The 22,848-nt window shown below is 47.4% G+C and overlaps 2 protein-coding genes across 2 annotated transcripts in view; one reads left to right on the top strand and one right to left on the bottom strand.

Annotated features, from left to right (window-relative positions):
• Nucleotides 1-18,508, bottom strand: part of CAMLG (calcium modulating ligand) — a 40,283-nt gene extending 21,775 nt beyond the window's left edge. The window contains exons 1-2 of the mRNA XM_073649603.1: nucleotides 18,236-18,508; nucleotides 3,825-4,252 (exon numbers count right to left, since the gene is read on the bottom strand). Coding sequence (XP_073505704.1) covers nucleotides 3,825-4,252; nucleotides 18,236-18,386 — 579 coding nt within the window. The 5' untranslated portion in view covers nucleotides 18,387-18,508. The remainder of the gene's footprint in view (nucleotides 1-3,824; nucleotides 4,253-18,235) is intronic.
• The window catches only part of LOC141164413 (A-type potassium channel modulatory protein KCNIP1), an 858,918-nt gene that overhangs the window by 813,427 nt on the left and 22,643 nt on the right, over nucleotides 1-22,848 (top strand). The gene's annotated exons all lie outside the window — the stretch shown is intronic.

The following is a 22,848-nucleotide window of genomic DNA, read 5'->3' as shown; positions in this document are numbered from 1 at the left end:
AACTGGCCCTGCTAACCCTAGACTCCCGCCCTTACAAGGGCGGTCCACAGCTGGCCCTGACGTACTGGCACAGGCCTGAGCTGACCCTGTATGCCTCCCGACGTGTTTCTTCAGTCATCTGAGTCATCAGGGGAATGGCACATGTGTCTCCACACTGGGAAAGGGCTAGTCATCCATCCTTTAGACCCCCCGTTTGTATCTAAAGGATGGGTGACTGCACTCATAAGATGCAGAGCTGGCTTCTGAGTGCCACTCCGGTCCCACGCAGCCATCTTGTGACCGCAACTTCTGACTGACCGGAAGTCAGAGGTAAAGGTCACAAGTTCTGAATGTAAGTCTATGAGAACCAGAATGAAGCTCTCAGACTTGCATTGAAAAGTGACCTCCATTAAACACTAAAGCGATCCGGCAGGTCACAAACTGCTGGAGACCAACTGGAGTAGTGCGGATAAAAGATGACAAAGGCGGCAGGTAAGTATGAAAGTGGGGCCAGGGAACTTACATTAGTAGCACCACTGCAATGGAGTAGTGCTTGAATGAAAACCAGAGCTATGTCTTGCTGTAACACAATTGTTCTTACAGCTAATAAGGACATATGAAGTTTTGCAACCACCATAGCACCGGTAGGTAGGCAGATGGCTAGTGTTTGAAAACAGATAGCCGAAAAAAAAACCAGACCAATGCAGCATTAGCTAAGATGGGCAAACAGTGTTTATGCCTGATAAAGAACCAAAGAAGAGCATAAAACATGTGGTCTTAAAACCCTGGTGATACAAGATAACTGCCTGCAAGAAATGGAGTTTTGAGACTACATTGGGTACAGAAAGTATTCAGACTCCTTAAAATTTTTCACTCTTTGTTTCATTGCATCCATTTGGTAAATTCTAAAAAGTTCATTATTTTTCCTCATTAAAGTACACTCTGCACCCCATCTTGACCGAAAAAAAAACAGAAATGTAGACATTTTTTGCAAATTTATTAAAAAAAGAAAAACTGAAATATCACATGGTCATAAGTATTCAGACCCTTTGCTCAGTATGGAGTAGAAGCACCATTTTGAGCTGGTACAGCCATGAGTCTTCTTGGGAATGATGCAACAAGTTTTTCACACCTGGATTTGGGGATCCTCTGCCATTTTTCCTTGCAGATCCTCTCCAGTTCCGTCAGGTTGGATGGTGAACGTTGGTGGACAGCCATTTCAGGTCTCTCCAGAGATGCTCAATTGGGTTTAGGTCAGGGCTCTGGCTGAGCCAGTCAAGAATGGTCGCAGAGTTGTTCTGAAGAGACTCCTTTGTTATTTTAGCTGTGTGCTTAGGGTCATCATCTTGTTGGAAGGTGAACCTTCGGCCAAGTCTAAGGTCCAGAGCACTCTGGAAGAGGTTTTCATCCAGGATCTCTCTGTACAACCAGTCGTCCTGTCCCTGCAGCTGGAAAACACCCCCATAACATGATGCTGCCACCACCATGTCTCACTGTTGGGATATTGGGCAGGTGATGAGCAGTGCCTGGTTTTCTCCACACATACCGCTTAGAATTATCGCCAAAAAGCTCTATCTTCGTTTCATCAGACCAGAGAATCTTATTTCTCATAGTCTGGGAGTCCTTCATGTGTTTTTGAGCAAACTCTATTCGGGCTTTCATATGTCTTGCACTGAGGAGAGGCTTCCGTTGAACCACTCTGCCATAAAGGCCCAACTGGTGGAGGGCTGCAGTGATAGTTGACTTTATGGAACTTTCTCCCATCTCCCTACTGCATCTCTGGAGCTCAGCCACAGTGATCTTGGGGTTCTTCGTTACCTCTCTCACCAAGGCTCTTCTCCCACGATAGCTCAGTTTGGCTGGACAGCCAGGTCTAGGAAGACTTCTGGTGGTCCCAAACTTCTTCCATTTAAGGATTATGGAGGCCACTGTGCTCTTAGGAACCTTGAGTAATGCAGAAATTCTTTTGTAACCTTGGCCAGATCTGTGCCTTGCCACAATTCTGTCTCTGAGCTCCTTGGGCAGTTCCTTTGAGCTCATGATTCTCATTTGGTCTGACATGCACTGTGAGCTGTGAGGTCTTATATAGACAGGTGTGTGCCTTTCAAATCAAGTCCTATCAGTTTAATTAAACACAGCTGGACTCCAATGAAGCAGAACCATCTCAAGGAGGATCACAAGGAAATGGACAGCATGTGACTTAAATATGAGTGTCTGAGCAAAGGGTCTGAATACTTATGACCATGTGATATTTCAGTTTTTCTTTTTTAATAAATTTGCAAAAATGTCTGCATTTCTGTTTTTTTTCAGACAAGATGGGATGCAAAGTGTACTTTAATGAGGAAAAAATGAACTTTTTAGAATTTACCAAATGGCTGCAATGAAACAGAGTGAAAAATTTAAAGGGGTCTGAATACTTTCCGTACCCACTGCATAACTAAGAAGCAGCACCATGAAAAGATCTACCTTTCCTGTCCAAGACATCCACAAGCATCAGATCAACCTAGAAAGGCGAGTGCACTGGCGCAAGCCGTGTCCATAAATACCACTGTCACTGTAGACAATATTGTCTATGAAACATTATTCCCTCCCCTTTTTCTTCAAATAAAACAAAGAAGGGCAGATAGTTTTGCTATACATCCCCATATGACAGCAGTCTAAGTCCTAAAACTTCCGCTACCTCTTCAAAGTTGTCCACATCCTCTCCCTTTCCATTTCAAAGGGGTTTTTGACTACTGAATTACTAAATTTCCCAATAGAAAATAATACCAGCCCATACTCACCACGGGTGCCAGCGCCGTTCCAGGCCTCTCGTGACATTGTGAAGTCACGTGAGCCCTGCAGCTAATCAGCAGCTGCTAATGCCCCGCTGCAATCTCATTTACTTCGGATGAAACCGACATCGGAGAAGGTGAGAGATCAGCAGCGATTCTGACGTCATCGGGATGTCAGTTTCGTCTGACGGAAGTGAGAATGAAGCAGCACAGTAGCACCGGCTGATCAGCTGCATAACAATGTCACACGGGCCCCGGGAGACACAGCGCATACATCACTGGAACAATGCTGGCCCGGAAGGCGAGTAAACGCTGCTTTTGTTTTACACGAGAAAATATAGTAATTGAGGAGGCGTTTAAACATGTTATTACCCTTACTATTTATGACATTTTATACTAAATCTGAAATTTCAGAAAACAAATTTAATACATACTGTTTTACTAAAAAACTATTTTAAAAAATATAGTAAACTGTGTAGTGAAGAAGTGGTGATATGATTGCAGTCATGTCACCTGATACCAATACTGAGCATACTGCATAAAAAATAAAACACAGTTATATGGAATCTGTCAGAAGGTTTTTGCTATTTAATCTCAGCAGCAGCAAAATATAGAGCAAAAGATTCTGATTTGAAAGATGTGTTACTTACTGGGCTGTGTAGTTTCAATACAATCAGTTTTTTATCAGCAGGAGATTATCACTGCCCGACTAGAACTCATGTGCAGTAGAGTCAGGCTAATCTATGCAACCCCGCCCCCATCACTGATTGGCAGCTTGCTGCAATGTACACAGAAAGATGCCAATCACAGGTGTGGGCAGGGTTAGATAAAGCTCAATATTCTGAGCACTACTACATCTACAGCAGAAAAAAAAATAGATATTCTATGAAAACTACCAACGGAGATGCCCAGTGATACATTTGGCCCTATATATGGCTCTTTTGCCTTATATTATGCTGCTCTCTAAGCATTTTTTTCTAAGGTATTGATTCTAGTGAAAACTACTGTGCCCAACAGACCCAAATGGCAATACTGGATTATGAATACAGAACATTTCAAAGGTAATCTTACCAGATACTTGCACACAAACAGCCTAACAGTCAAGGCCAGAAAAGCACTTCCAGCAAGCCTAAAAATGCGGAAAGAGTCCAATTCTTCCACTCCACTACCATTTTCAGGAGTTGGCTTTTCACTACTGAGCTGGTTCCTAAGCTTCATGGCCTCATCAAATCTAGTTATGTATTGATTCAGGCCTCGTGGTGTGGAGTCCAAGATCGCTTCCGTTCTGTTTCTCAGGCCATTGCTGTCTTCCTTGAACTCAGAGTTTTTGGCCAAGTCTGTTCTTTCCACTGTGTCCGACTCCATACCATCCCCACTGCCACATGGGTGATCACTTGATGCGCAATTGCCTCCAACAAGAATGGCCCCTAGCTTGGTCAAAGATGGATGCAATGGAGTAGAGTCTGGTTTATTAATCTGTTCCATACGGAGATCTTCAACTGAGAAACAAAAAAGGAAACATGAATGATTTAATTAAGAAAGTTACTTTGCACAAAAACATTTCCCAGATACCACATCACGGTAAGCCCTGCTTGTTTAAAGGGGTTGTCTCATGAACAATGTTCATTTTAATCAATAGATCTTGAATAACAACAAGTTCCACACTTAAGTGTTTTAAAAAAAAAATGTTCCTGTGCTGAGATAATCTTATAAATGTGCTGTAAATATACCATTGTATTACCTAATATTTTGTGCCCAACTTTCGGATCTGGAGATATGCACCCCATAAATTGTTCAACAGGTTGTCCAGGACTTAGAGGGAATCAGCACAGAATGACTGTTGGCGCTCACTGGACATTGAGCACCTGTCCTTATACTAAACAGTCATTCTGTGCAAACTTCTTCTAACGCACCGCGCCAGCGTTTTGTTTTTTTATTACAGTGCAGGAATGGTGCTACGAATATAAGTTCCCTGCTCTTACTCTCGTACTTCTTCATCTTTCTCCAGCAGTTTGTGGCCTACCGGATCACTCCAGTGTTTGCTGGAGGTCACTTTTCAATGGAAGTCTATGAGAGACTTGTTCTGGCTCTCATTGACTTGCATTGAGAGCTTGTGACTGTTACTTCTAACTTCGATCTGTCCGTAGTTGCGGTCACAACATGGAGCCGTGGGACGGGAGAGGTGCTAGGAACTGAAGACGGCGGTTGGGGAGTATAACATAAGGCGCAGGGATCTTGCATTAGTAGCAGCACTCCAGTGTTAAAATGAAAAAAAAACTAAACGCTGGACTGATGCTTTAACAATTGATGACCTATCTCAATATGAGATTGGTGGGGAGTTCAACACTCCCACCGATCAGCTGAAAACTGTTCCAACAGCGGCTGAACTAAGTGATGTACGGGCATAACACAAGAGCCCTGATCATGGCATGGTGGCCACTGCAGAGTAATGCAGGAGATCCTCGTCTGCGGCCACCAAGTCCTGTACAGATGTGTTCCGTCCCTATAATGCTTAGTTTCAGTCGCTGCTAGAGTAGTTTTCAGCCAATTCGGGAGTGGGCTGGGTATCAGAGCCCCCACACCATTCTCATACTTATGAACTGTCCAGTGGATAGATCATCAATGATTAGACCCAGAGAACCCCTTTAAGTGGATTCTGCCCCCTGCAACAGTGTCATACATGTTGAGTACTTTAGCTGTGGTTTGGTCACACAGGTCTTAGAAGAGGCCACTTGGCTTTGGAGTGTGGATTTTACTGGATGGTGTTTTGGGACAAATAACATGGAAATCCTCTAGTTTTCCATTGACAGATCTGAGTAGGGGCCTGTTTTTTTGCAGGATGAGTTGAGTTTCTTATTGGTGCCATTTGGGGGAACATAACATTTTGTTATTGATTTTTATTCTGACTTTAGGAAGACAAAGAAGAAATAAAAAGCAATTCAGGTATTGTCTATTTTTTTATGCTGTTTATCGTGTGGTAAGTGCAGGACAAGTTGAAAGATTTAATATAATTTTGGACCACTTTATTTTTTATAATTCTTTTTTTTTTTTTTTACTTTTTGGATGAACAAAGAATAGCAATTCAGGAATGTGTGTGTGTATATGTGTGTATATATATATATATATATATATATATATATATATATATATATATATATATATATATATATATATATATATATATATATATATATATATATATATATATATATATATACACACACACACGTGTGTGATCAAAGTTGTTGGTACCCCTCGTTTAATGAAAGAAAAACCCACAATAGTCACAGGAATAACTTGAATCTGACAAAAGTAATAAATTATAAATCTATGATAATGAACAAATGAAAGTCAGTCATCACTTTTCAGCCCTGCTTCCACAGAATTTAAAAAAAAATTAAACTCATGAAATAGGCCTGGACAGAAATGATGATACCCCTGAAAATAATGTGACAAAAGGGACATGTTAAATCAAGTTGTGTCCACTAATTAGCATTACAGGTGTCTACAATCTTGTAATCAGTCAGTGGGCCAGTATATAGGGCTACAGATACTCACTGTGCTGTTTGGTGACATGGTGTGTACCACACTCAACATGGACCAGAGGAAGCAAAGGAAAGAGTAGTCTCAGGAGATTAGAAAGAAAATTATAGACAAGTATGTTAAAGGTAAAGGTTATAAGACCATCTCCAAGCAGCTTTATGTTCCTGTGACTACAGTTGCACATATTATTCAGAAACTTAAGATCCATGGGACTGTAGCCAACCTCCCTGGACGTGACCGCAGGAGGAAAATTGATGACAAATGAAAAGAGACGGATAATACGAATGGTAACAAAAGAGCCCAGGATAACTTCTAAAGAGATTAAAGGTGAACTTCAAGCTCAAGGAACATCAGTGTCAGATCGCATCATCCGTCGTTGTTTGATACAAAGTGGACTTCATGGGAGACGACCAAGGAGAACACCATTGTTGAAAAAAAAATCATAAAAAAGCCAGACTGGAATTTGCCAAACTACATGTTGACAAGCCACAATAATGGACGTTTTTGACAATGCACATCAGCTATATGTTCACAGATGGAAAAATGAACCATATCAAGAAAAGAACACTGCCCCTACTGTGAAACATGGGAGGAGGCTCTTATGTTCTCAGGCTGCTTTGCTGCATCTGGCACAGGGTGTCTTGAATCTGTGCGGGCTACAATGAAATCTCAAGACTATCAGGGGATTCTAGAGAGAAATGTGCTGCCCAGTGTCAGAAAGCTTGGTCTCAGTCGCAGGTCATGGGTCTTGCAACAGGATAATGACCCAAAACACACAGCTAAAAACACCTAAGAATGGCTAAGAGGGAAACATTGGACTATTCTGAAGTGACCTTCTATGAGCCCTGACCTAAATCCTATTGAGCATCTTTGGAAAGAGCTGAAACATGCCGTCTGGAAAAGGCAACCTTCAAACACGAGACAACTGGAGCAGTTTGTTCATGAGGAGTGGGCCAAAATACCTGTGGAGAGGTGCAGAAGTCTCATTGACAGTTACAGGAATCGTTTGACTGCAGTGATTGCCTCAAAAGCTTGTTCAACAAAATATTAAGTTAAGAAGAACCATCATTTCTATCCAGGCCTATTTTTAAAAAAAATCTTTAAATTCTGTGGAAGCGGGATTGAAAAGCAATGTCTGACTTTTATTTGTTCATTTTCATAGATTTTTAATTTATTATTACTTTTGTCAGATTCAAGTTATTTCTGTGACTATTGTGGGTTTTTCTTTCATTAAACGAGGGGTACCAACAACTTTGACCACGTGTGTATATGTGTGTGTATATATGTATATATATATATATTCATATTCTCACACACCTTTCATTATGTGGTAAGAGAAGTAAGACAACTTCATTTGAGTCGGTACGATTACAATTGTGCCACATTTATATAGGCTTTTTTATGTTTTGCTATTTTTGCACACTATTATTCAAACAAATAGTTTGGTTTTGTATCGCCATATTTAGACAGCTATAACAAATTTTTTTACCCGAGAGAGCAGTATGAGGGCTTGTTTTTTTGAAGGACACAATGACTTTTTAGTGATACTATTATATTTTATATATGACTTTGTCATCACTTTTTATTCCATTTCTTGTGTGTCAATATGATGAAATCTCGACATGTATTTATTTTTTTACATGCTCACCATATGGGTTACATGATGAGTCAATTTTATAAATTGGATCGCCCCAGACTGTGTACTTTTTTCTTTGAGTTTACTATGTTTTTATTAAAAAAAAATAAAAAAAATAAAAAAAAGCAGTTTTACTTGAAAAACATTTTTTCCACTATTTATTTGTACTTTTTTCTTCTTCATGTTTTATTAAGACTTTTTTTTCATTAATCCAAGTACAGGTTATCAGTTTTCAGATATATGCTGAAAAATGGAGCGATGATCGATTATGCACATTGCAGCACCATTCATTCGCTATCGGACCACCAGACATACATGAGTGTTGCGCTCGGCTGGTCTATGGCACTCCCTTTAAGAATGATTGAGCGGCAGTGATCAACTTTTGCTACATTCATTATCTATTGGACTGCCAGAACCAGCAGAGCGTTGTTCTTGATAACTTTGGGCAGTCCAATAGACAGTGAATGGAGGGGTGGCAGCAGAGCTGCTCTAGAGATCACTGTGGGTAACTCCTACCCGCACCAGACCTGCATTTATGGTGTGCAGAGGCTGGAAGATGCTCGCTGTCTTCAAGGGATATGTTGGCAGCTAGCAGGCCTAACCCGCCATCGCAATGATTCAAAGAGCAGGAGATAAAGCTGGACATTCATCTAAGGAGGGATTTGGCTTCTCCCACCAGTCTATCACATATCTAGATAAAGCGCGTAAAAGAGAAGAAGCCAGGGGAGAAGTCGAGGTATCATGACGTGCTATGCCAGGCAGCAGAGGAAATAGTTCCTTTTGTGCCCGGCCACAGTGTGCAGAAATCTCTTGCGTAATAATACTCATGTGACTTTTCGAAAAAGCGTAAAATCAGCCTGCAAAGTGGTCAATGGTGCTTGTACAGTAGTTATTATGACCTCTGGACCCCTTCAAGGTGCTGTGATTGGTTTGCACTGCCATTTTGTGCTAAAAGATTCCCTTTAAGGAGAAAGATAATGCATTGTTTTATCAGCTCATACGGTCCCAAAGAGCACTCGCTCTACTCTGGAGCTCCAGTGCGAGAGGCACAACTCATGGTCAAATGAGCGAGATGGCTGTTTAGTAACAGTATAGTACTACAGTAGTAGTAATAGTGCCTGCACTCCTCCTACATTGGGTACGGAAAGTATTTAGACCCCTTTAAATTTTTCACTCTGTTTCATTGCAGCCATTTGGTAAATTCTAAAGAGTTCATTTTTTTCTCATTAAAGTACACTCTGCACCCGATCTTGACTGAGTAAAAACAGAAGTGTAGGAATTTTTGCAAATTGATTAAAAAAGAAAAACTGAAATATCACATGGTCATAAGTATTCAGACCCTTTGCTCAGTATTGAGTAGAAGCACCCTTTTGAGCTAGTACAGCCATGAGTCTTCTTGGGAACAAGTTTTTCACACCTGGATTTGGGGATCCTCTCCAGTTCCATCAGGTTGGATGGTGAGCGCTGGTGGACAGCCATTTTCAGGTCTCTCCAGAGGTGCTCAATTGGGTTTAGGTCAGAGCTCTGGCTGAGCCAGTCAAGAATAGTCACAGAGTTGTTCTGAAGCCACTCCTTTGATATTTTACCTGTGTGCTTAGGGTCATTGTCTTGTTGGAAAGTGAATCTTCTAGACCTCAGACTTGGCTGAGCATTCTGGAAGAGGTTTTCATCCAGGATATCTCTATACTTGGCCGCATTCATGTTTCCTTCAATTGCAACCAGTCGTCCTTTCCCTGCAGCTGAAAAGCACCCCCATAGCATGATGCTGCCACCACCATGTTTCACTGTTGGGATTGTATTGGACAGGTGATGAGCAGTGCCTGGTTTTCTCCACACATACCACTTACAACTTTTTGGTGGTAATTCTATCTTTGTCCCATCAGACCAGGGAATCTTATTTCTCATAGTCTGGGAGTCCTTCATGTGTTTTTGAGCAAACTTTATGTGGGTTTTCATATGTCTTGCACTGAGGAGAGGCTTCTGTCAGGCCACTCTGCCATAAAGTCCTGACTGGTGGAGGGCTGCAGTGATAGTTGACTTTGTGGAACTTTCTCCCATCGCCCTACTGCATCTCTGGAGCTCAGCCACAGTGATCTTGGGGTTCTTCTTTACCTCTCTCACCAAGGCTCTTCTTCGATTGCTCAGTTTGGGTGTATGGCCAGGTCTAGGAAGACTTCTGGTGGTCCTAAACTTCTTCCATTTAAGGATTATGGAGGCCAATGTACTCTTAGGAACCTTGAGAAATGCAGAAATTCTTTTGTAACCTTGGCCAGATCTGTGTCTTGCCACAATTCTGTCTCTGAGCTCCTTGGGCAGTTTCTTTGAGCTCATAATTCTCATTTGGTCTGACATGCACTGTGAGCTCTTCTATAGACTGGTGTGTGCCTTTCCAAATCAAGTCCTATCAGTTTAATTAAACACAGGTGGACTCCAATGAAGGAGTAGAACCATCTCAAGGAGGATCACAAGGAAATGGACAGCATGTGACTTAAATATGAGTGTCTGAGCAAAGGGTCTGAATAATTATGACCATGTCATATTTCAGTTTTTCTTTTTTAAAGAATTTGCAAAAATGTCTACATTTCTGTTTTTTTTCAGTCAAAATGGGGTGCAGAGTGTACTTTAATGAGAAAAAAATGAACTTTTTAGAATTTACCAAATGGCTGCAATGAAACAAAGAGTGAAACATTTAAAGGGGTCTCAATACTTTCCGTACTCACTGTATGTACTGCCCCTTGCCAGTGTTGCAGAGTGCCAGCATAAAGCTCCATACGGACCCATGCCAACATACTGTGTTTTCTCCTCTTCTGCATCTGTGTTCGGCGGTCCTGCTGTGGAAATGCTGCCGGTGTAACACTGATTTCATGCTCTGCATAATAAAAAGTGAAATCCATGGTGGAAATACACAATGTAAATGGACATGCTGCAGATGACAAATCCACAGAGCTGGACAATTTCCTCTACAAATTTTCTTCATAGCATGTGGGTGCGAAATAGAAAAATCTCATACGGAGTGTTGGTATTTTACTACAGTGGGTTCTCCATATAGAAGCAGGAGCTGTGTTACTGACATGCACCAGTCTTATGTAATGCTGTGGCACTGCTGTATATAGCACAAGCGATCAGGTGATCGGAGGTTAAAGTCTCTTAAGACAGTGAAAACAAGAGTTTTAAAAAATATGAAAAAAAAAATTATAGATATGTATATCTATATATAGTTCAAATCACCCTCTTTTCCCCCTTTAAAATTTAAGAAATAAAAAAGCAAACATTTGGTATCACTGTGTTCGTAAAAGTCTGATCTATCAAAATATAAAATAAATTAATCGGTAACGAGAAAAACAATCAAAACGCCAGAATTACGTTTTTCTGGCCACCGCAACAACACAAAAAAAATAAAATGACAAGCTATTAAAGCATTGTATCTACCCCAAGGTGATGGCAATAAAAACATTGATTCTGGGCACAGAAAAAAACAAAAAACAAGCCCTCATACAGCCCCATATGCCGAAAATTGAAAACATTACGGGCTCTTGGAAAACGGCGACAAGTGAAATTTTTTTCCCGCTTAAAATAAAAACTATACATGTTTGGTATCTGCATAATCGTACTGACCTGTAGAATCATAATGCCAGGTCACTTTTACCGTAAAATTATTATAAATAAAAAACAAACTCATATACAAACACTCCTACAAATACATATACACACATTTACAGCGCCTTGAAAAAGTATTCATACCCTGGGAACTTTTCCACATGTTTTCACATTACACCCACAAACTTAAAAACATTTTATTGGGATTTTATGTCATATAGCAACAGTAAGTAAGCAAGAATTTGTGAAGTGCAACCGAAATGATACATCGTGTTCTAATTATTTTAAAAAATATAAACCTGAAAATTGTGATGGGCATTTGTAGTCTGATATGCCTAAACAAAATCCGGAGTGACCAATAGCATCCAGTCACAATTTTCAGATTTATATTTATAAATAATTAGAACACAATGTATCATTTCCTTTACACTTCACAAATACTAGCTACTTTGTGTTGGTATATCACATAAAATATATCTAAGTTTATAAATAATAACTTCACCAATATAATTTAGGACAATATCCGATCAATATCCTCCAGGTTTTGTGACTAAGTCTGCACAGAAAAAAACATGACAAAACTGCATTTCTGTTTCAGATTTTCTGCCCCTATTAATATAGGTTACTTGAATTTTTTTCGAAAACACACAGCGTAAAAAACTGATTGTGGGAACTTAGCCTTAAATCTGCAGTGTCAATTCTTTCTGCGCTTTTGCTGCAGATTTCACCCACAGTTTAAATGGGGAAAAAATGCATAAAAAAAACGCACCAGAAATGCTTTTATTTTCTGCTGCGTTTTTCCTGCCAAACAAATTAGTATTTGCAGCAGATTTTTCTGCAGCAAAATTGTGAAACGGCTGCACGTACCCTAAGGGCATGTGCACACGTTAAGTATTTGGTGCAGACATTCCTTCATCACTTGGCAATAAAAACACAGCATAAAAGAGGTGCGGGTTTGCAGCAGATTTTTCCCCATTCATTAATATGGGTGAAATCTGCAGCAAAAATGCTAAAAGAATTGACATTCTCCAGATTTATATCTGCACCAAATCTGCAAGTCAGAAAAAAGCAACATGTGTATGAGACTCCAGGATCCTTAATCACTTTGCTGGTACTAGAAAATACTTCAGGTTTTGTGAAAACACATGTACACTAAGGGCCTGTGCACAAGAACAGGGCTCCCATGAATTCAGGCAGATCACTGCCACCCCTTCAGAATCTATGGGACGGCGATCACCACGTATAGCGCGCGGCTGAGTCAGCACTGCAGGCAGGGACAAGAGCTTGACTCAGCTCTATTCATATGGGGTACACAGGACCCCAATCCTGTGATCTATTATACCTGATGGCTATGATCTGGATGCCCAGACTAGATGTGCACATACTGAACAATTACCCCATCATTTCTATATAGTCAGACTTCAATGCTAAACATGGCTCCTGTGTAACCTAACAGTGCCCTCAGTCAGGAAGCGAGTGAAGCCCTAGATCAGCACCATGGAAGGCACCACAGTGCTGCTCAGCCCTGCCCCCCCACTAAAGGCTCACACCGCAGTGCTGCTCAGACCTGCCTGCCCCCTCTGTATCGTGCACCCCGCTACAAGGCTCACACCGCAGTGCTGCTCAGCCCTGCCCCCCCACCAAAGGCTCACACCGCAGTGCTGCTCAGACCTGCTTGCCCTATCTTTACCGTGCACCCCACTAAAGGCTCACACCGCAGTGCTGCTCAGACCTGCTTGCCCCCTCTGTACCGTGCACCCCACTACAAGGCTCACACCACAGTGCTGCTCAGCCCTGCCTGCCCCCTCTGTACCGTGCACCCCGCTACAAGGCTCACACCGCAGTACTGCTCAGCCCTGCCCCCCCACCAAAGGCTCACACCGCAGTGCTGCTCAGACCTGCCTGCCCCCTCTGTACCGTTCACCCCACTACAAGGCTCACACCGCAGTGCTGCTCAGCCCTGCTTGCCCTATCTGTACCGTGCACCCCACTACAAGGCTCACACCGCAGTGCTGCTCAGCCCTGCCTGCCCTCTCTGTACCGTGCACCCCACTACAAGGCTCACACCACAATGCTGCTCAGCTCTGCCCCCCACTACAAGGCTCACACCGCAGTGCTGCTCAGCCCTGCCTGCCCTCTCTGTACCGTGCACCCCACTACAAGGCTCACACCGCAGTGCTGCTCAGCCCTGCCTGCCCTCTCTTTACCGTGCACCCCACTACAAGGCTCACACCACAATGCTGCTCAGCTCTGCCCCCCACTACAAGGCTCACACCGCAGTGCTGCTCAGCCCTGCCTGCCCCCTCTGTACCGTGCACCCCACTAAAGGCTCACACCACAGTGCTGCTTAGCCCTGCCGCCCCCTCTATATTGTGCACCCCACTACAAGCCTCATACCGCAGTGCTGCTCAGCCCTGCCCCCCACTAAAGGTTCACACCGCAGTGCTGCTCAGCCCTGCCTGCCCCCTCTGTACCGTGCACCCCACTACAAGGCTCACACCGCAGTGCTGCTCAGCCCTGCCTGCCCCCTCTGTACCGTGCACCCCGCTACAAGGCTCACACCGCAGTGCTGCTCAGACCTGCCTGCCCCCTCTGTACCGTGCACCCCACTACAAGGCTCACACCGCAGTGCTGCTCAGCCCTGCCTGCCCCCTCTGTACCGTGTACCCCACTACAAGGCTCACACCGCAGTGCTGCTCAGCCCTGCCTGCCCCCTCTGTACCGTGCACCCCGCTACAAGGCTCACACCGCAGTGCTGCTCAGCCCTGCCCCCCCACCAAAGGCTCACACCGCAGTGCTGCTCAGACCTGCCTGCCCCCTCTGTACCGTGCACCCCACTACAAGGCTCACACCGCAGTGCTGCTAAGCCCTGCCTGCCCCCTCTGTACCGTGCACCCCACTACAAGGCTCACACCGCAGTGCTGCTCAGCCCTGCCTGCCCCCTCTGTACCGTGTACCCCACTACAAGGCTCACACCGCAGTGCTGCTCAGCCCTGCCTGCCCCCTCTGTACCGTGCACCCCACTACAAGGCTCACACCGCAGTGCTGCTCAGCCCTGCCCCCCCCCTCTGTACCGTGCACCCCACTACAAGGCTCACACCGCAGTGCTGCTCAGCCCTGCCCCCCACTAAAGGTTCACACCGCAGTGCTGCTCAGCCCTGCCTGCCCCCTCTGTACCGTGCACCCCACTACAAGGCTCACACCGCAGTGCTGCTCAGCCCTGCCTGCCCCCTCTGTACCGTGCACCCCGCTACAAGGCTCACACCGCAGTGCTGCTCAGACCTGCCTGCCCTCTCTGTACCGTGCACCCCGCTACAAGGCTCACACCACAGTGCTGCTCAGCCCTGCCCCCCACTACAAGGCTCACACCACAGTGCTGCTCAGCCCTGCCTGCCCCCTCTGTACCGTGCACCCCGCTACAAGGCTCACACCGCAGTGCTGCTCAGCCCTGCCCCCCCACCAAAGGCTCACACCGCAGTGCTGCTCAGACCTGCCTGCCCCCTCTGTACCGTGCACCCCACTACAAGGCTCACACCGCAGTGCTGCTAAGCCCTGCCTGCCCCCTCTGTACCGTGCACCCCACTACAAGGCTCACACCGCAGTGCTGCTCAGCCCTGCCTGCCCCCTCTGTACCGTGTACCCCACTACAAGGCTCACACCGCAGTGCTGCTCAGCCCTGCCTGCCCCCTCTGTACCGTGCACCCCACTACAAGGCTCACACCGCAGTGCTGCTCAGCCATGCCCCCCCCCTCTGTACCGCGCACCCCACAAGGCTCACACCGCAGTGCTGCTCAGCCCTGCCCCCCACTAAAGGTTCACACCGCAGTGCTGCTCAGCCCTGCCTGCCCCCTCTGTACCGTGCACCCCACTACAAGGCTCACACCGCAGTGCTGCTCAGCCCTGCCTGCCCCCTCTGTACCGTGCACCCCGCTACAAGGCTCACACCGCAGTGCTGCTCAGCCCTGCCCCCCCACCAAAGGCTCACACCGCAGTGCTGCTCAGACCTGCCTGCCCCCTCTGTACCGTGCACCCCACTACAAGGCTCACACCGCAGTGCTGCTAAGCCCTGCCTGCCCCCTCTGTACCGTGCACCCCACTACAAGGCTCACACCGCAGTGCTGCTCAGCCCTGCCTGCCCCCTCTGTACCGTGTACCCCACTACAAGGCTCACACCGCAGTGCTGCTCAGCCCTGCCTGCCCCCTCTGTACCGTGCACCCCACTACAAGGCTCACACCGCAGTGCTGCTCAGCCCTGCCCCCCCCCTCTGTACCGTGCACCCCACTACAAGGCTCACACCACAGTGCTGCTCAGCCCTGCCCCCCACTAAAGGTTCACACCGCAGTGCTGCTCAGCCCTGCCTGCCCCCTCTGTACCGTGCACCCCACTACAAGGCTCACACCGCAGTGCTGCTCAGCCCTGCCTGCCCCCTCTGTACCGTGCACCCCGCTACAAGGCTCACACCGCAGTGCTGCTCAGACCTGCCTGCCCTCTCTGTACCGTGCACCCCGCTACAAGGCTCACACCACAGTGCTGCTCAGCCCTGCCCCCCACTACAAGGCTCACACCACAGTGCTGCTCAGCCCTGCCTGCCCCCTCTGTACCGTGCACCCCGCTACAAGGCTCACACCGCAGTGCTGCTCAGCCCTGCCCCCCCACCAAAGGCTCACACCGCAGTGCTGCTCAGACCTGCCTGCCCCCTCTGTACCGTGCACCCCACTACAAGGCTCACACCGCAGTGCTGCTAAGCCCTGCCTGCCCCCTCTGTACCGTGCACCCCACTACAAGGCTCACACCGCAGTGCTGCTCAGCCCTGCCTGCCCCCTCTGTACCGTGTACCCCACTACAAGGCTCACACCGCAGTGCTGCTCAGCCCTGCCTGCCCCCTCTGTACCGTGCACCCCACTACAAGGCTCACACCGCAGTGCTGCTCAGCCATGCCCCCCCCCCCTCTGTACCGCGCACCCCACAAGGCTCACACCGCAGTGCTGCTCAGCCCTGCCCCCCACTAAAGGTTCACACCGCAGTGCTGCTCAGCCCTGCCTGCCCCCTCTGTACCGTGCACCCCACTACAAGGCTCACACCGCAGTGCTGCTCAGCCCTGCCTGCCCCCTCTGTACCGTGCACCCCGCTACAAGGCTCACACCGCAGTGCTGCTCAGACCTGCCTGCCCCCTCTGTACAGTGCACCCCACTACAAGGCTCACATTGTAGTGCTGCTCAGCCCTACCCCCCCCCCCTGTACAGTACACCCCACTACAAGGCTCACACGACAGTGCTGCTCAGCCCTGCCACCCCCCCCCCCCCCATAGTGTACACCCCACTACAAGGCTCACACCGCAGTGCTGCTCAGCCCTGCCTGCCCCCTCTGTACCGTGCACCCCACTACAAGGCTCACACCGCAGTGCTGCTCAGCCCTGCCCCCCCACCAAAGGCTCACACCGCAGTGCTGCTCAGCCCTGCTTGCCCTATCTGTACCGTGCACCCCACTACAAGGCTCACACCGCAGTGCTGCTCAGCCCTGCCTGCCCCCTCTGTACCGTGCACCCCACTACAAGGCTCACACCGCAGTGCTGCTCAGCCCTGCCTGCCCCCTCTGTACCGTGCACCCCACTACAAGGCTCACACCGCAGTGCTGCTCAGCCCTGCCTGCCCCCTCTGTACCGTGCACCCCGCTACAAGGCTCACACCGCAGTGCTGCTCAGCCCTGCCCCCCCACCAAAGGCTCACACCGCAGTGCTGCTCAGACCTGCCTGCCCCCTCTGTATCGTGCACCCCACTACAAGGCTCACACCGCAGTGCTGCTCAGTCCTGCTTGCCCTATCTGTACCGTGCACCCCACTACAAGGCTCACACCGCAGTGCTGCTCAGCCCTGCTTGCCCCCTCTGTACCGTGCACCCCACTACAAGGCTCACACCGCAGTGCTGCTCAGCCCTGCCTGCCCCCTCTGTACCGTGCACCCCACTACAAGGCTCACACCGCAGTGCTGCTCAGCCCTGCCTGCCCCCTCTGTACCGTGCACCCCACTACAAGGCTCACACCGCAGTGCTGCTCAGCCCTGCCTGCCCTCTCTGTACCGTGCACCCCGCTACAAGGCTCACACCACAGTGCTGCTCAGCCCTGCCCCCCACTACAAGGCTCACACCGCAGTGCTGCTCAGCCCTGCCCCCCCACCAAAGGCTCACACCGCAGTGCTGCTCAGACCTGCCTGCCCCCTCTGTATCGTGCACCCCACTACAAGGCTTACACCGCAGTGCTGCTCAGCCCTGCTTGCCCTATCTGTACCGTGCACCCCACTACAAGGCTCACACCGCAGTGCGGCTCAGCCCTGCCCCCCCACCAAAGGCTCACACCGCAGTGCTGCTCAGACCTGCCTGCCCCCTCTGTATCGTGCACCCCACTACAAGGCTTACACCGCAGTGCTGCTCAGCCCTGCTTGCCCTATCTGTACCGTGCACCCCACTACAAGGCTCACACCGCAGTGCTGCTCAGCCCTGCCTGCCCCCTCTGTACCGTGCACCCCACTACAAGGCTCACACCGCAGTGCTGCTCAGCCCTGCCTGCCCCCTCTGTACCGTGCACCCCACTACAAGGCTCACACCGCAGTGCTGCTCAGCCCTGCCCCCCACTACAAGGCTCACACCGCAGTGCTGCTCAGCCCTTCCCTCCCACCCTCTGTACCGTACACCCCCACTACAAGGCTCGCACCGCTGCTGGCCGGCTTGTGGATGCCCATTATCCTGTTCATCCTCTCCTCCGAGTTATTCATCAGCTTCCGTCGCCGGATCTCAGCTCTCCTTTGTGATGCAGTCATTGTCACGTCGGTACCGGGGTCTTCAGTGGTCGCTGGAGTCGCCATATTGTGTCAGTGAAGCGTCAATCACTCGCCGCCTCCTGCAGTACTGAACACACAATAAGCTGCTCACATCGACGCAGAAGGTAGCGGCGCCCTCTAATGACGTAATAACACAAGCCAGAAGTACCGCCATCTTGTGGTTAGTAATGGTTTACGCATGGTGAGTTTAGTACGTGTTCTCTCCGCTGGCTCACGCCTGGGCTTTCAGGAGCTGCTGTGGGTCAGAAGCCTGAGAATCCACGGTCTGTGTCCTTCCATAACGTTTTGCTCACAGTGCAAGGTCTCCTTATTTGCCCACATAATTTACAGGACATGACATAGTTCACATTGGTAAATAGCAGGGCTGTGGAGTCTGTAAGCCAAACCTCCGACTCCCTCATACATGGCTCATGTGTAAGTGATAAATTTACTGTAGCACAGATTCATCTAAAAGTCTAGACCCTTAGATCAGGAATAGGACAGACATTTATAGGACATTTCATAACTATAATTATTATTATAAATATATAATTCCACATGTGTTAATTCATAGTTTTGATGCCTTCAGTGTGAATGCACAATTTTCAAAGTCATGAAAATACAGAAAAATCTTTAAATGAGAAGGTGTGTCCAAACTTTTGGTCTGTACTGTACATATACACACACACATACACACTGACAAAGACATGAACAGTCTATAATTTTAAGGGTAGGTTAATTTTAACATTGAGATATAGAATATCCCCCAAAAAAAAATCACATTGTATGAATTAGATAAATTTTTTTTCATTTTGTAGTGAAAAATACGTTTTTGATTCCCTACAAACCATTATGAGTTCTGGCTCCTACAGACCATTTAGACGCTCCTAATCAACTCCTTACCTGCATTAAAGACAGCTGTCTTACATAGTCACCTGTATAAAACACCAAGGTTACTTGGATCCGCCCCATCAAGGACAGGAAACCGTCTGAAATAAAAGGGCGGCACCTCTCCCTTGCTTCAGTTGATTACAGAGCATTGAGAGGACCTCCAGACAAATGTTAGGCATATAACCAACACCTACAACACACACAAAGCACCCAACTAGTGCACATCCAAGGCGTGAGAAAACGGGGAGGGGAATACGGGTGCTGTCATGGGTTCTGGAAAAAACAGCTACCGGTAAGTAACCTTGGTGTTTCCCCTTCACCCATGACAGCACACCTTGAGAGAATTTTGGAGAATGCAAAGCACCCTAGGGAGGGACTACCGCCTGAAGTACCCTTCTCCCAAAGGTGAGGTTAGCAGAGGAGGACAGGTCCAATCTATAGTGCCTATAAAAGGTGGAAGGTGCAGACCAAGTAGAGGCTTTACATATCTGGTCGATGGAGACCTCCGCGCTCTCTGCCCAGGAGGTTGCCACGGCCCTGGTGGAGTGGGCTTTGATACCGACCAGGGCTGGAACTCCCGCAGATATGTAGGCTAAACTGATGGCCTCCCTAAGCCACCTGGCAATTGTACTCTTTGACATGCCGTGACCTTTCCTATTCCCCTGGAAGGTTAAAAACAGGGAATGATCCTTTCTCCATTGCTTAGTCACGTCTATGTACTGTAATAAGGACCTTCTAACATCTAAATTATGAAACTTAGATTCTCCCGGGTTTTTAGGATTACTGCAAAAAGAGGGCAACACCATCTCTTGGTTACAGTGAAATCTGGACACAACTTTAGGGAGATATGCCGGGTCTGGGCGTAGGACAATCCTGTCATCGTAAATCTGGGTGGAAGGAGGATTAACCGAAAGAGCCTGCTGGTCGCTCACCCTACGGGGTGATGTCAAAGCCACCAAAAGAATAGTTTTAATGGTGAGTAATTTTGGAGAGATCAGGGGTTCAAACGGTTCGTCAGAGAGAGCTTTCAAGACTAAATTTAGGTCCCAGGGAGGAATTCTAGGGGTTCGGACTAGTCTGGCCCTAGCACAGGATCTAATAAACCTAGAAACCCATCTGTTTCCGCGTAAGTTACAATTATACAGTGCTCCTGATGCCAATACATGAACCTTAAGTGTTCCCGTAGCTAACCCAAATTCGTATCCTCTCTGAAGGAACTCCAGGATCTCCTTAACAGGCGATATATCTGACAAAGGGGTTTTAAGAAAATCCAGGAACTTCCCCCAAATCCTACCATAAATCTTTGTTGTTATAGGCCTTCTACTGCGTAGGAGAGTGGAAACTACGGCCGGGGAAAACCCCTTACCAGTCAATAACGACCTTTCAAATTCCATGCTGCAAGGTGTAAGGTCTGCATGTGGAAAACTGGCCCCTGACTGAGAAGGTCCGGCCTGATCCAGGGGTCTGATATCGACATTAGCCGGAGCAGGGAAATCCAAGGTCTCTTTGGCCAGAAGGGAGCTATCAGAATTATTCTTGCTTGATCCTCCCGTACCTTCCTCACCACCGCTGGAATCATCACTATTGGGGGAAACGCATAAGCCTTCCTGAACCTCCACGGAATATGGAGGGCATCTACCGCATAAGGATCTTCTGACAGGTGTAGGGAGCAGAATCTCTCCCCCTTCCTGTTGGCCTTGCGGGCAAACAGATCTATGTCTGGTAACCCCATAGTTGGACAATTTGCTGAAAAACTACCGGACTCAGAGCCCACTCCCCCTGGCTTAATGTATGGCGGCTCAGAAAGTCTGCTTTTGTATTCTCCACCCCCTTATGTGTAGTGCACTGAGGGATGGGAAATTCTGTTCTCCCAGCTGTAGGATATTGTTTGCCACTACCATAAGGGAGCGAGACCTCGTGCCCACCTGGTGGTTTATATATGCCACTGTTGTCCGGTTGTCGGACCTGAACGTGGTGACCTTGAACATGGGGGAGAAGGCTACAGTCTCTCAGGAAAGAACTAATTTTCTTTCTAAATATCCATTGAAGGATCTCTGTGCTGACAGACCTCCCACTGCAGAAGTCTCATATGACCACGCTACTGCCAGGAGACAGGATGTCATGGATCCCAGGAGTGACATTGCTTCCCTCAAGGACATTACCGGAACCCTGATGTCCCTTGTTGCCAAACTGATTATCTTGCATATTCTCTCTTCCGTGAGAAAACAGGCCTAGAGCTGAGAATCCAGGGTTAGACCCAGAAAGACCTGAGCCCTTGAGGGGGATAACCTTGACTTTTGAAAATTTATCAGCCTACCTAGTTGCTGTAAAAGTGTCGTGATCTCTAACACCTGAGCGGAACAGTGGCTTCTCTGATTTCCCTACCACAAGAAAATGGTCTAGGTAGGGGACGAATACCATGTTCCTGATCCGCAGAAAGGCTGTCACTTCTGAAATGAGCTTCGTGAATATCCTCGTAGCTACGGAGAGACCAAAAGGCAGGCCTGTGTATTGTTAGTATCTCAGTTCCCCTCGTATAAACAATGCCACCCTTAAGTACTTCTGGTAGACTGGATGGATAGGAATGTGGTAATAAGCGTCCTTCAAATCGACTACCGCCATAAACGAATTGAGGTGGAGGAGCTTTACTGAAGAGTTCACCGATTCAATCTTGAATGTCTTGTTCTCCACTAGCTGGTTTTGGCTTCTGAGGTTGATAATGTTCCTTAAGGACTCATTTGTTTTTTTTTATCAGAAAAAGGGGGGAATAAAATCCTTTTGCGCCTCCGGAACCTCGAGAACAACTTGTTATTCTATTAAGTCTAAAATTTCTGCCTCCAAGGCCAATTGCTCCTCTACTGACTTCCTCCTGGGGGTGATTGTGAAGGTACGATTGTGAAGGTATGATGAGGGATCTGATGGAAGCGTAGCTTTACGCCCTCCTTTACTATGTTTAGCACCCACAGACTCGAGGTGATGGCCTCCCAAGCTGGAACAAAGTGGGACAGCCTTCCCCTACCCGCAGTCTGGCATCAATGGGAGGACTTTCTAGCTGTGGCGGAGGTAGGCCCCCCTAAATATATAACCTGATTATTTTATAGCCCTGGAGTCCCATCTCTTATCACCCGGCGATCGACCACGGTTAAATTTTTTTCCTCCAAAAATAAGATTTTCTTTTATCTCCCGACAAACCTGGAAAGCCTCTTTTCCTGTCGCCTGCCTTTTTGAGCACATTGTCCAATTTTTGTCCGAAGAGGAATTTTCCATCGCATGGGAGTGAGCATAACTTATGTTTCGATTGTAAGTCCCCAGGGCAGCCCTTGAGCCACAAGGCTCACCTAGTGCATTCGACAGGTTTGCTGATCTGGCCGATAGTCTGACCGAGTCTGCCTAAGACTCCGCCAGGAAGGCCGAAGCTGCCTGCATTAGGGGAAAATTAGTCAGGATTTTATCCCTAGGAATTTTTCAGTCTCTAATCTGATCTTCCAACTGTTGTAACCAGACCATTAATGATCTGGCTACACAGGTGCCCGCTACAGCTGGCTTAAGGCCTCCTGCTGATGCTGCTTCCCATGCATGACGCAGAGAGGAGTCTGCTTTCTTATCCAGAGCATCT

The sequence above is a fragment of the Phyllobates terribilis genome, unplaced genomic scaffold, assembly GCF_046119375.1.
Source record: "Phyllobates terribilis strain yellow unplaced genomic scaffold, ASM4611937v1 Scaffold_10__3_contigs__length_209671492, whole genome shotgun sequence".
In the NCBI taxonomy this organism is placed as follows: Eukaryota; Metazoa; Chordata; class Amphibia; order Anura; family Dendrobatidae; genus Phyllobates; species Phyllobates terribilis.
This window is presented reverse-complemented; position numbering and strand designations above follow the sequence as displayed.